We start from the raw sequence: 13,232 nt of genomic DNA on the forward strand, positions 1-13,232 counted from the left end.
CGCGCCGCTCTCCCTCCCGCCGCCAGGAGGCGCGCTAGGAAGCTCTGGAAGTCGGCCCCGGACTGCGCACGCGTTCGTGTTCTGCCTTACTCTTCCCCTCACTTCCGCTGAATTTTGCAACGCTGTTTGTCCCAGACGGCGACCCGTACGGATCCGAATCTAGCCCGGGAACTAACAGTTAGAGGAGCGGGATCCGCGAGTTTACCGATTCCGGACGGCCTCGCGACCGGCAAGATGTGCTCCCTGGGATTGTTCCCTCCGCCGCCGCCTAGGGGTCAAGTCACCCTCTACGAGCACAATAACGAGTTGGTGACAGGCAATAGCTATGAGAGTCCGCCTCCTGACTTCCGGGGCCAGGTGGCTGGGGCGAGGAGGGAGGGGACCTACAGACATGGGGGCGGGGCACGGGGAACCGGAGGCAGCATAGCGGGGACTGGGTAGCTGTCCTCAGTCCGACGAACTGGAAACCCCCTGGCCCAGGTTTGAGAATAGAAGGGCTGGAATGTATTTTAGGGCTGGGATTGGAGAGTGAGGGATGTCGAGGAGCTGTGGGGGCAGGCCAGAGAGGATGGAGAGAATGAGGGAGAATTTAGGGGATGTGAGGGTGCAGGAGAACTACCGAAAAGTTCGGTAGTTCTCTACGCTGCGGAGGCACAACCTGGAGCGTTTTTTTTACCCACAGCGTTCCTAGGGAGGAAAAGGGAGAGAAACTGACACCTACTGAGCATTTGCTACCTACGAAAGAGGCTCTGAGTCAGATGTGCTTCACAGATATTATAAGATTTAATAATCACAGCAATCCTATGAAATACTCTAGTTTTCCAGATAAGGGAGCTAAGCTCAGTTTCCTTTTCCCACCAGGGTTACATGTATGGGAATGGGAAACAGGTGTTTGGAGCCTCTTACTCTTAGCCCAGACATGGTTTGGAGATTGACCGGGAGTTCAGCAAAGATCCGGGGGAGACTGACTCATTATTACACCACTTATTTCTGGCCTATAGTGGATCAATCTTCCTGTTCTGAACCTGACTAAGGATCCCCTGAAGACCCCTGGGAGGCTGGACCATGGCACAAGAACTGCCTTCATCCACCACCGGGAGCAGGTGTGGAAGAGATGCATCAACATATGGTGAGAGGTGGCAAAGGGTCTCCTGGGCGGTGGTCTGCAGATCCTGAAGATGGGGTCACTGTCCCTCTGCCTGGGGCTGACAAGCTCTTTCTAGGTTAGGGCTGGATATCATCCATCATAACAAATTAGCTGCCGTTACTGAGAAACCTAAGTCAACAGTAGTTCATTTCATCTCCCGTGACTTGCCTTGCTTTCTGATTTGATTAAGTGATCAGAGGGGGCAGTGCTCCCTGCCCCCTCTTCACATCATTACCACTTTCTGAGCTTTTGTCTGAAGCTTAGGTGTAGGTATTATGTTGCAGTGAATAAATAATCTCCTATTTAGGTCATTCACTTGGTGCATCTCCCTGTCTGGATTCAGTTCCTGGCTGTATCACTTTTTAGGTGTGTGATGTTGGGCAAGTTACTTAATCACTTGGTCCCTCTCTTTCCTCATCTGTAAAGTGGAACCTATCTTACAAGGTTGTAGTGACAATGAAATGAATTAATGGATGTAAAGCATTTAGAGAACAGTGCCTGGCCCACACACATTAATCCCTTCAAGGGTTAGTTATTATCACTGTCATGTGTAGGATAAATTTCTACAAATCCAATAGGTGGGTTCAAAGGGAGTGTTCCTTTGTACTCTCACGAGCAGCTGCTGCTTCTCCCCGCCTTTTTCTGTGCCCCCTCTTCCTGATGTCCCTTAAATATTGGTGTCCTGGGCTGGACCTAAAATTGATACTTCATACCGGGTGTTGCCTTGTCTGCCAAACCCCCTCGGTTGGCTCTAACACAGGCTTCAGACACTTGGCATGTTCAAAGCCGATCTCTTCATTTCCTTTTCCAAACCTGCTTCTACCTTGTGTTTCTCGTCTCAGGGAATGACCTTACTGCTCATTCAGGAGCAAGTGGGTCGAATGTAGGCTCTGGGGCAGACAGACAGGTTGAATCCTGATGCTACTGCTTCCTACCTAGGTCACTGTGACCATATTAATTTTTCAGGCTTCTGTTCTCTCATCTAAAAATCAGATGTTAACAGTACCGATTTTGTAGGGTTGTGATGGTGGCTGAATTAGATAATGCGTGTGAAGCATCTAGTCCAGCCCCCGGCATACTGTAAGCAGTATTAGCTGCTATAAGTATTACATAGGTGTTTCCTTTGCTATTACTCTTACTAATGTCTATAAGCCTTCACATTCTGTTCATTTTACTTCTTCACCCTCTCAAATCTGTCTGCTTTTCTCCAACCTTATTGGTTCAGAGCACTTTGGCCTTTTTTCCAGATTTGTGAAATAGCCTCTGACCCCATCTCCTTCTCTCCGTTTTTGTCCCCTTCTAATTTGTAGCCGGACTGATCTTTCTTTCTTTCTTTCTTTCTTTCTTTCTTTCTTTCTTTCCTTCTTTCTTTCTTTTTTTATGTTTAATTTTGAGAGAGAGACAGAGAGAGAAAGAGAATGAGTGGGGGAGGGGCAGAGGGAGAGAGGGAGACACAGAATCTGAAGTAGGCTTCGGCTCCGAGCTGTCAGCACAGAGCCCGACACGGGGCTCCAACCCACAAGCTGTGAGATCATGACCTGAGCCAGCGTTGGATGCTCAACCGACTGAACCACTCAGGTGCCCCAGATTGATCTTTCTAAAATGCCAATGTGATCAGTTGATTCCTCTGTTTAAAATCCTTCCATCGTGGGGAGCCTGGCTGGCTCGGTTGGTAGAGCATGACTCTTGATCTCAGGGTTGTGAGTTCGAGCCTATGTTGTGTGTGGAGATTACTTTAAAAAAAAAAATCTTTTCTTGGTTTTCCATTCACTGGCTTAGGGCAAGTCTTGATCCCTCGATCTGCTTACAAGGCCCTGAAAGACCTCTGAGCCTTAGTTGTCTTGTTGGTAAAATGAGCAGAATGCCATTTAGGTAAATGTGATAATTAAATGAAAGGATTATATATAAAGTGCCTAGCACATACTTGGCACTCATTAAAATGTGAGTGCATGTTTTGTTTTTTTTAAAAGATTTTATTAAAAAAAATTTTTTTTAGAGGCGCCTGGGTGGCTCATCTGGTTGAGTGTCCGACTTCGGCTCAGGTCATGCTCTCATGTCTCGTGAGTTCAAGCCCCACATCAGGCTCTGTGCTGACAGCTCAGAGCCTGGAGTCTGCTTTGGATTCTGTCCCTCTCTCGTTGTCCTCCTCCCTTGCTTATGCGCTCTCTCTCTCTCTCTCTCTCTCTCTCTCTCTCAAGAAGAATAAATAAAACATTAAAAAAATTAAAAAAAAATTTTTTTAATGTTTACTTTTGACAGAGAGAAAGGGAGAGAGCGCAGATGCACAAGCGGGGGAGGGGCAGAGAGAGAGGGAGACAGGTTCCAAAGCTGCCCCCACACGGACAGCAGAGAGCCTGATGTGAGGCTTGAAGCCATGAACTACCAGGTCATGACCTGAGCTGAAGTCAGATGCTTAACCAACTGAGCCACCCAGGCCCCCTTAACATTTCATTTTTAAGTAATTTCTACACACGATGCAGGTCCCGAACTCACAGCCGAGAGATCAGGAGTCACACACTCCACTCACTGAGCCAGCCAGGTGCCCCTGAATGCTCTTATTTTTTTTTTTTTTTTTTTTTTTTTTAATTTTTTTTTTCAACGTTTTTTATTTATTTTTGGGACAGAGAGAGACAGAGCATGAATGGGGGAGGGGCAGAGAGAGAGGGAGACACAGAATCGAAGACAGGCTCCAGGCTCCGAGCCATCAGCCCGGAGCCTGACGCGGGGCTCGAACTCACGGACCGCGAGATCGTGACCTGGCTGAAGTCGGACGCCCAACCGACTGCGCCACCCAGGCGCCCCTGAATGCTCTTATTTTTAACGCATGTTTATTGAATGAATATAACTTGTGGAGGGAGACTGAAGGCATCAGAATAATCTGACTCACAGCTTTCTGTCACCAGGCGTGATATGGGCCTTTTTGGGGTGCTGAATGAAATTGCGAACTCGGAAGAAGAGGGTAAGTGTTTTCCCCTCCAGCCTTCTCTAGTTTTATGGTTGGCATCTCCCCTCCATATTTTTCTTAACTTCTCCCAGCCCATTTCCCTTTCGCCCTGTTTTTCCTGCCGCATTGCTGTGCCCGTGCCATCTTTTCTCCCCTCTGGCTACCTCACATCCCCCAGAGTGGGTACCCCAAGCATTTGCTGGGCGGAAGGACCTGGGGGATGCTCGTCCTTGCTCATCCTTCATCTTAGGGTACGCATTGAGAGCCCTGTGAATGGTTTAACCAGAGCTGCTTCCTCAACCTCACAGTGTTTGAGTGGGTGAAGACGGCATCCAGCTGGGCCCTGGCACTCTGTCGATGGGCCTCCTCCCTCCACGGGTCCCTGTTTCCCCACCTGTCCGTAAGTTTGGCTCCCCCCAACCCCAACCACTCCAGCCATTGCTCCCTCACTCCTGCCCCCTTCCATTTCCCATCCCTTAAGGTCAGGGTGGGGTGGGAGTCTGCAGAGGGTGGGAGCAGTGCAGCTCCCATTGAGGGGATAAAATCCCTGTGTCCCAGCACCCCCTCTATCCGCTTTGTTCTTACAGCTCAAGAGTGAAGATCTGATTGCCGAATTTGCCCAAGTCACAAACTGGTGAGTGTACGAGCTCCAGGGCTTTTGCGGGAAGTCCTGAACCTTGGAACTTCTCTGAGGGAGAGGGTAGTCAAAGCAGAGACCCCTCCCACTGCTTTCCTGACTGTTACCCACATTCTCCTTCCTCCTACTTCCCGACAAAAGAAATGAAAAGGGAAAAACAATACTGCCCTCCCGGGAAAGGGAATCTGAGCCTCTGGGCTGGGGGACGGGAAGGTGCAGGTTCCCCTTCCTCATGCTCACTCCTGCGCCAGGTCCAGCTGCTGCCTGCGGGTCTTTGCGTGGCACCCCCACACCAACAAGTTTGCGGTGGCCCTGCTAGATGACTCAGTCCGCGTGTATAATGCCAGCAGGTATGTGGCAGGCCCCGACTCTGCAGTCTCCATGTCCATGAGTCATCTCCCTATCCCCGCTAGCCTTGGTTCCAGGGGTCCTGTAGTTCCTGGGCCTGGTCCACAAGACCCCTTCCAGAATCGTGTCAGGGAGGCTCTACAGCTAGACACGTCCTATTTCTGGGTCTAATCTTTATCCTAGCCTTCTGTCTCACAAAACCCCTGGGCTCCGTGTGATCAGCTTTCTTCTCTTGGCTTTCCCTCCTCAACTGAACTCCGGTCCCCTGAGCTATAGTGACCCTGCTCTGACTCAGCTCCTTAATCTTCCCCACAGCACTATAGTCCCCTCCCTGAAGCACCGGCTGCAGCGAAATGTGGCGGCTCTGGCCTGGAAGCCCCTCAGTGCCTCTGTCTTGGCTGTGGCCTGCCAGACCTGCATTCTCATCTGGACCCTGGACCCCACCTCTTTGTCTACCCGGTGAGTCCCAGAAGCCTCTGTCTTATCTTGGCCTGAGGGTTGAGGCCAGGCCAGTGGTGGTGGGTTTTGAGGTCTGGAAGAAGTTCTTTGTCTTCACAGTGCTTCGCAGGGCTGTGGGAGAAGCAGACCTAAGGTCAGCGTCAAGGTGCTGAGAATGCCATAATCTAGAGAAAGGGATGGAACTAGGAACTTCAGGAATTGTGGGGAGTGTGTATCCATGGATCGTGGAGTGGAAAGACTTGTCTTTTTCAGAGGACTGTCTGATGTAGGGTTTAAAGGAAGTGGGGGAGGGAATTAATGTAGACAGAAGTTGAAATCAAGGAAATTTGAAGAAGAATACCCACGAGAACTAAGTAAATATAAAACCAGAAACTGATTCTTTGAATTATGAATAAAGAAAGAAAACTTTTTGGCCAGCCTTATCAGGGTAAAAGAAAACATCAAAGTATAGTATTTTCAAAGTGGGAAAGAAGAGATAACAGCAGACATGGAAGAAAATAAAAGAACTATTAGGGAATATCATATACAAGTTTAGACCAACCAATGAAAATCTAAAGGAAATATTTGATTCTCTAGCAAAATTTAACCAAAGTGGATTGTGTAAGAAATTAAAACAGATGAGCTCTACCACTAAAAAAAAAAAATGCCAGGCTACGGGGCTCCTGGGTGGCTCAGTACGTTGAGTGTCTGACTTTGGCTTAGGTCATGATCTCATGGTTAGTGGGTTTGAGCACCGTGTTGGGCTCTGTGCTGACAGCCTAGAGCCTGGAGCCTGCTTCAGATCTGTGTCTCCCTCTCTCTGCCCCTTCCCTCACTCATGCGCTCGCTCTCTCTCTCTCTCTCTCTCTCTCTCAAAAATAAATCAACATTAAAAAAAATGCCAGGCAATTTTGCCAATGAGATGGCATTATGAGAGTTCTATGATAATTTGGATGTTGTTTGTTTATTTTTAAAGTAGGCTCCATGCCCAACATAGGGCTTGAACTTTGAGATTGGGGCATGACCGTGAGATTGAGTCTCATGCTCTACCGACCGAGCCAGCCAGGCACCTTTCCATATTTTTTGAATTAGATCAGATCATTGAAAAATTTGGAAAGCCTCCTGATTTTTTCCCCTTTTAATAAACTTTATTTTGGTATAATTTTAGATGTTTAGAAAAGTTGCAGATAGTACAGAGTCATGGTACACCTGTCACCCAGTTTCCCCCATTGTTAACATCTTATGTTACCATGTTACCTTTGTCAAAACTAAGAAACTGATGTTTGTACATGACTAGCTAAGCTCTGACTTTCTTCAGATTTTACCAGTTTTTCCATTGATGTCCTCTTTCTGTCCCAGAATTCATCCTGATTTATTTTTATGAAGCTAAATCCTAAAACTTAAACCTGACAATAAGTAGTATAAGAAAGATATTTGAGCATAGATTCAAAAATCCTAAATAGGGCTGCCTGGGTGGCTCAGTCAGCTGAGTGTCTGACTTTGGCTCAGGTCATAATCTCACAGTTCGTGAGGTCGAGCCCCACTTTGCTGAAAGCTCAGAGCCTGGGGTCTGCTTCAGATTCTGTGTCTCCCTCTCTCTCTCTGCCCCTCCCCTGCTCACACTCTTCTTTTTCTCAAAAATGAATAAACATTTAAGAAAAATATTAAAAGTTCTAAAGAAAATATTAGCTAATAGAGTCCAAAAGCATATTTATTTATGTATTTTTTAAGTTTATTAATTTATTTTGAGAGCGTGTGTGCACGTGAGTGGGAGAGGGGCAGGGTGGGGGTGGGGAGAGAGAGGCCCCAGCAGACTCCACCCTGCCAGAGCAGAGCCTGATGTGGGGCTTGAACTCACCAACTGCAAGATGATGACCTGAGCCAAGACCAAGAGTCAAGTGCTTAACCAACTGAGCCACCCAGGTGCCCCCAAAAGCATATTAAAAAAAATCTTAACCATGTAGAATTTTTCAGAAATTAAAGACTATTCATCGGTAGGAAATCTGTTAATATGATTTATTGCACTAGCAAGTTAAAGGAGAAAAATATTTATGTCCATAAATGCTCTTCTTAAAAAGCAGACATTCCAGGTGAAAACAGAAAGTAAACTAGGAATACAAAGAGATGACCTAACATAAAAATTTACTTAGGAGGGAAAAAAAAAGTATTTACTTAGAGTCAGTAGCTCTCGTGTTAGACAGTGAAGTAGGAAACATTAAACATATTTTCTCCAGTAATGTCAAGATAAAGACAGTTACCATTATCACTGTTATTTTTCTTTTCTTTTTTATTTTTTTAAAGATTTTATTTTTTGGAGGTGCCTGGGTGGCTCAGTTGGTTAAGTGTGTGACGCTTGATTTCGGCTCAGGTCATGATCTTGCAGTTCGTGGATTCAAGCCTGTGTTGGGCTCTTCACTGACAGCACTGAACCTGCTTGGGATTCTCTCTCTCCCTCTCTCTCAAAATAAAGAAACGTTAAAAAAACAACAACAAACATTAAAAAAGATTTAATTCTTTGAAGTAATCTCTGCACCCAAACTGGGACTCAAACTCACAACCTGAAGATCAAGAATCGCACATTCTACCGACTGAGCCAGCCAGGCGCCCCTCATTGTCACCATTGTTAATCAACATTATTTTTGGAGATTCTAGTGTGTGCATTAAAACAAAAAAAATGTGATGTCTTGGAAATGAAGGGAAAATTATTATTCTTTGAAGGTAGGATTTCATACCTAGATACAACAAGAGACTCAACTAAAAAAACTGTTTGATCTAATACACCTAAATGTAGTAAGGTGACTGGATCCAAGAAACCAAAAACTTAATAGTTTTCTTTTATACCTATAAAAATTATTGAGAAATTGAAGGAGAAAAAATACCTATTTACAGTACATACACTTACTGAATCGCTAAGAAGAAATTATTAAATGTATTTAATCTACCAGAGATCTGAAGAAAGTTGTGGAAGAAACTTGAACTAGAGCTGACTAAATGGGGAGACCTACTATACGCCCAGACAGGAAAGTGTAATCACAAAAATACCAAATTAAGTGGACTTGCAACCCGAATTCTTCTGGCTTTTGTTTTTCTGAACTGGGCAAAATGATATTCAGAGTTTTTATTAAAGAATAAATCTGGAAGAATCGCCAAGAAAAGTTTGCAAAGAAAGAATATTGAGGGGAGTTTAAAAAAAAAAAAAAGAAAGAATATTGAGGGGAGACTTGCCCTACCCAGTATTAAAATATCTTATGAAGTTGCAGTAATGGAAAGTTACCACTGTCTGGATAAACAAACCAGATCAGTATAACTGAATAACGGAACAGATCTAAGAATATATGAAAATTGAATATGTGATAAATTTGGCTTATTATTACAATAAAGAAGTTTAGTGTGTGTGTGTGTGTGTGTGTGTGTGTGTGTTTTAGTAGTTTAGTAGTGTTGGGATAACTGGCTATATCCTTTTGGGAAATCATAAAGGTAGTCTTTGCTTTATACTTTATCTACAAGTAAATTCCAAGCAGACTAAAAAACTAAACATAGAAATAAGGGACTAGAAGAAAATACAGAATATTTCTTATTCAGAATGATATTATTAAAATTAAAATGTTTGATAATATCCAGTACTAGCAAGACCAGGAAAGTGGATACTTTTTTTTTCTCGTGAGAAGACTATATTGTACAAACTTTTCACGAAATAATTTGTTGCTGTATTTATATTTACTTAGTTAATTTTTGAGAGAGAGAAGTGAGCAGGGGAGGGGAGAGAGAATCCCAGGCAGGCTCCACACTCTCAGCAAGGAGCCTGATTTCACACACTGTGAGATCATGACCTGAGCTGAAACCAAGAGTTGGACACTTAACTGACTAAGCCACCCAGGCGCCCCTATTTTTTAAAAAGTGCCAGCCTTTTTTACCCCCAAATTCTGAACTCATAGTAACGTGAGTATATAAGGATATCGATACAGAGAATTTTTTTTCCGCATTGTTTGTAATAAAACATTCCGGGGGTGCCTGGGTGGCTCAGTTGATTAAACGTCCGACTTCGGCTCTGGTCATGATCTCACGGTTCGTGAGATTGAGCCCTGTGTCAGGCTCTGTGCTGACGGCATGGAGCTTGGGATTCTCTCTCTCCCTCTCTCCGCCCCTCCCCTGGTCACGTGTGTGCTCTCTTTCGCTCGAAATAAATAAAGAAACTTAAAAAAAACCCTACATTGTAAACAATTGTGAAATCTCCATTGGTGGAGGCATGAGTGAATGAATTACAGTTTATCTGTTCAGGGGAACGGAGACAGTGGAGCCACTGAAAAGAATGAGATGGATCTCTGTGAACGGACCTGAAAAGATAACTGACTTAATGTAAAGTTCAAGAATAAGTTGTGTTCTGTGATCTAGGATCTCACTGGCACTAGAGGTAGTTACAGTTTGGTGGAAAAGGAAGAGGATGGCATTGATTCAGGTCACAGCCTGCACCCGCCAGGCCAAGTATGTGGTTCTGGATGTACAGAGCTGATGAAGTCACAGCCTCGTGGTGGAGAATGACCTCACATGCAGCACCTTTGTGACAAGCAGAAAACAATGTGGGAGCACAGACAGGAAGACTAATTCTGACAAGGAAAGACAGAAAGACAGGGTTTGCAGCATGGGATGAGTTCTGGGGAGCAGCAGCAGATATTTCTGGAAGAGAACTTGCAACCCTGAGGTAGAGTCATAGATGATCCCAGGCCCCAGGCCGGGCGATGTGGCGGGGAGAGGGCTCTGGTCTGGGGCAGAGCGCGGCCTCTCCCCTGCTCAGCACCATCCAGCTTTGCTGGTCAGTTCTTGCCTCCTGGAGGCCCATGATACAAGCTTCCTCCCTTTCATGCACTTTCATCCATGGACCTCATGGTGGCGACTCTGCCCTTCCTTCCTTCCTTCCTTCCTTCCTTCCTTCCTTCCTTCCTTCCTTCCTTCCTTCCTCCCTCCCTCCCTCCCTCCCTCCCTCCCTCCCTCCCTCCCTCCTTCCTTCCCTTCCCTTCCCTTCCCTTCCCTTCCCTTACCTCACTTCCTTCCCTTCCTTCCCTTCCTTCACTTCCTTCCTTCACTTCCCTGACCCTTATTCATGTCTCCTAACTTGGATTTGAGGGGCCATTGGGTTTGGAAGTTTTAGTGGAAGGCAAGGAAGTAGAGTCGGGGGCGTTCCTTTTGTCGCCTTCTGACTTGATACCGTTTCCCCTCGGCAGACCCTCTTCTGGCTGTGCACAAGTGCTCTCTCACCCTGGGCACACACCTGTCACCAGCTTGGCCTGGGCACCCAGTGGGGGACGACTGCTCTCAGCTTCACCTGTGGATGCTGCTATCCTGGTGAGTGGTCCCCACCCCTCCTTTGGCCATTTGAGCCCCCTCAGACGTGAGGCAAGAGCATTCTTCTCTGGTGGTGGACAATATCCTGGGGGCTCCACTGACAGTGTGGAGCCTGCTTGGGATTCTCTCTCCTTTTCTTTCTGCACCCTCCCCTGCTTGCTCTCTGTCTCAAAATAAATAAAGTTCTGCTTGCTATCCCTGTACGTATAAACCTATTCTCCTGTTTTAACAGCCCCTCTCTTGCTTCCTCCCCTTTCTGTGTCTTTCTACCTAGAAGAAGGGCAGCCCCCGTAACAGGTTGGGGATGCTGGAGTTTCCTCTCACTCCTGCTCCTTCTGCCTAGGTATGGGATGTTTCAACGGAGACCTGTGTTCCCCTTCCCTGGTTTCGTGGCGGTGGGGTTACCAATCTGCTCTGGTCTCCGGATGGCAGCAAAGTTCTGGCTACCACTCCTTCAGCTGTCTTTCGGTGAGTGGGAGGAGAGCAGGGGAAGGGGTAAGGACAGGAATGACCCAGAGAAAGGCACTCGGCTCCTGGAACTTCCAGCAGGAAGTTCTGTGACCATTCTCTGACCTGGCCCTGAGACCGGCAGAGGGAGGGAAGTACAAGTTTTGGAACCTAGAGGTCCTAAGCTGTGACCTGACTCTTTCCGGTGCAGAGTCTGGGAGGCCCAGATGTGGACGTGCGAGAGGTGGCCTACTCTGTCAGGGCGGTGTCAGGTAAGAGGCGACTGTGATTCAGACAGCCAGGGAGCAGGTGGGCCCCAGATTGTCCCAGCTTGTCTCCCTGTGTCCCCCTACAGACCAGTGTTCCTCTACCTTTTGTTCCTTGACCCCAGACTGGCTGCTGGAGCCCAGATGGAAACCGACTGCTGTTCACTGTATTGGGGGAACCACTCATTTACTCCTTGTCATTCCCAGAACGTTGCGGTGAGTCAGGGGAAATGGCTCCGGATGCAGAATATCTGGGGCAGTCAGAGGAAGGCAAGAACCCCCTGGAATATGCTACTCTGAAGGATAAAGGGAAGTAAAACTTGGGAGACTTGAGAGGTGTTGATGCTTACAATAGGTGGGAGGCAGGAGACCAGTGAGAGGCCCTTTCCTGTACTTCAGAGCCTCTGCCCTTCTTGCAGGGGAGGGAAAGGGGCGCGTTGGAGGTGCAAAGTCAGCCACCATTGTGGCGGATCTGTCTGAGACAACAGTACAGACACCAGATGGAGAGGAAAGGTGAGCTGATTGGTGAGGGAGGGGCAGTCAAAAAGGTGGAGGGGCCATGCTGAGCCCTCCCAACCTACTGTTCTGACTCATAGACTTGGGGGAGAGGCTCACTCCATGGTCTGGGACCCCAGTGGGGAACGTCTGGCTGTGCTTATGAAAGGTAAGAGTTGGGGAGGAAGGACTTTGTTCGGCTACAGCCATCTTCCATTAATGGAGGGTGTCCATGTCCTGGTTGCAGGTCTCCGCCCTGCCCCGGGATTCTGCCTATAGGGGGCCTTCCTGTCACATCCATTTCTTACAGGAAATCCACGCGTCCAGGATGGTAAACCAGTCATCCTCCTTTTTCGCACTCGAAACAGCCCCGTGTTTGAGCTGCTTCCTTGGTAAGTGCCAGGTAGGCCCATCAGGTCTGGACTCCCACCAGCTTTCCCACACCGAACCCACATCCTGCTCCACTGCCCGGCTCCAGATGCCTGCTCACCTTCTCCCCCTAGTGGCGTTATCCAGGGGGAGCCTGGGGCCCAGGCACAGCTCATCGCTTTCCATCCTTCCTTCAACAAAGGGGCTCTGCTCAGTGTGGTGAGTAGGCCAGGCTACTGGGCTCTTCGGGAGCGGGGCGGAAGAACCCAGGGCTTTGGCTGCTGTGTGGCCTTCTTTGGGCCTAGGCTCTGATAGACTTTTTTTGTCCCTCTCTGCAGTGCTGGTCCACAGGCCGAATTGCCCACATCCCTCTGTACTTTGTCAATGCCCAGTTTCCACGTTTCAGCCCAGTGTTTGGCCGAACCCAGGAGCCCCCAGCTGGGGGCGGAGGCTCTATTCATGATCTGCCCCTCTTTACTGAGACATCCCCAATCTCTGCTCCATGGGACCCTCTCCCTGGGCCACTGCCTGCCCAGCCCCACTCCCCTCACTCCCACTTCTAATAATAATAATAATAATAATAAATTCCCTTCTTTGTTTTCCACTCAGTTATGAGACTTTTTTCCAGAGAGTTGCGCTGGGGTTTAGTGAAGAAAAGAAGGTGTGGACTTTGGGTTAAGATGGCTGTGTCACTTTTCATGAATTGGGTCAGATTATTTAACTTTAAGAACTGGGTGGTTTTCAAATGCTTTGGAAAGCAAAGCTGAGAAAGTACCTACCATGGACTTTGGCATATAATAA

At 47.3% G+C, this 13,232-nt stretch overlaps 1 protein-coding gene across 4 annotated transcripts; it reads left to right on the forward strand.

Annotated features, from left to right (window-relative positions):
* The first annotated feature begins 90 nt into the window (after nucleotides 1–90).
* On the forward strand, nucleotides 91–13,039 carry AAAS (aladin WD repeat nucleoporin). Of its 4 annotated transcripts, none has more exons than XM_058742620.1 (16): nucleotides 99–357; nucleotides 1,002–1,129; nucleotides 4,051–4,106; nucleotides 4,400–4,491; nucleotides 4,679–4,725; nucleotides 4,980–5,078; nucleotides 5,392–5,535; nucleotides 10,734–10,854; nucleotides 11,198–11,322; nucleotides 11,513–11,573; nucleotides 11,693–11,783; nucleotides 11,987–12,080; nucleotides 12,164–12,231; nucleotides 12,373–12,454; nucleotides 12,566–12,650; nucleotides 12,770–13,039. In XM_058742620.1, exons 1-16 carry the CDS (start codon nucleotides 235–237, stop codon nucleotides 12,992–12,994), a joined length of 1,641 nt encoding a protein of 546 aa, XP_058598603.1. In that variant the 5' UTR covers nucleotides 99–234; the 3' UTR covers nucleotides 12,995–13,039. The 4 variants fall into 4 exon arrangements, with proteins under 4 accessions (XP_058598606.1, XP_058598604.1, XP_058598603.1 ...); XM_058742622.1 differs by lacking the exon at nucleotides 99–357 and adding an exon at nucleotides 379–480; XM_058742623.1 differs by lacking the exon at nucleotides 12,770–13,039 and having other exon boundaries at nucleotides 91–357; nucleotides 12,541–12,632.
* Nucleotides 13,040–13,232: the final 193 nt, after the last annotated feature.

This window comes from Neofelis nebulosa, chromosome 8, assembly GCF_028018385.1.
Source record: "Neofelis nebulosa isolate mNeoNeb1 chromosome 8, mNeoNeb1.pri, whole genome shotgun sequence".
Taxonomy (NCBI): Eukaryota; Metazoa; Chordata; class Mammalia; order Carnivora; family Felidae; genus Neofelis; species Neofelis nebulosa.

Coding starts and splice junctions, on each gene's coding strand:
- AAAS (XM_058742620.1), top strand. CDS start 235: ATGTGCTCCCTGGGATTGTTCCCTCCGCCGCCGCCTAGGGGTCAAGTC. Junction 358..1,001: donor CTCCTGACTTCCGGGGCCAG/GTGGCTGGGGCG, acceptor TCTGGCCTATAG/TGGATCAATCTTCCTGTTCT. Junction 11,784..11,986: donor GTCATTCCCAGAACGTTGCG/GTGAGTCAGGGG, acceptor CCCTTCTTGCAG/GGGAGGGAAAGGGGCGCGTT.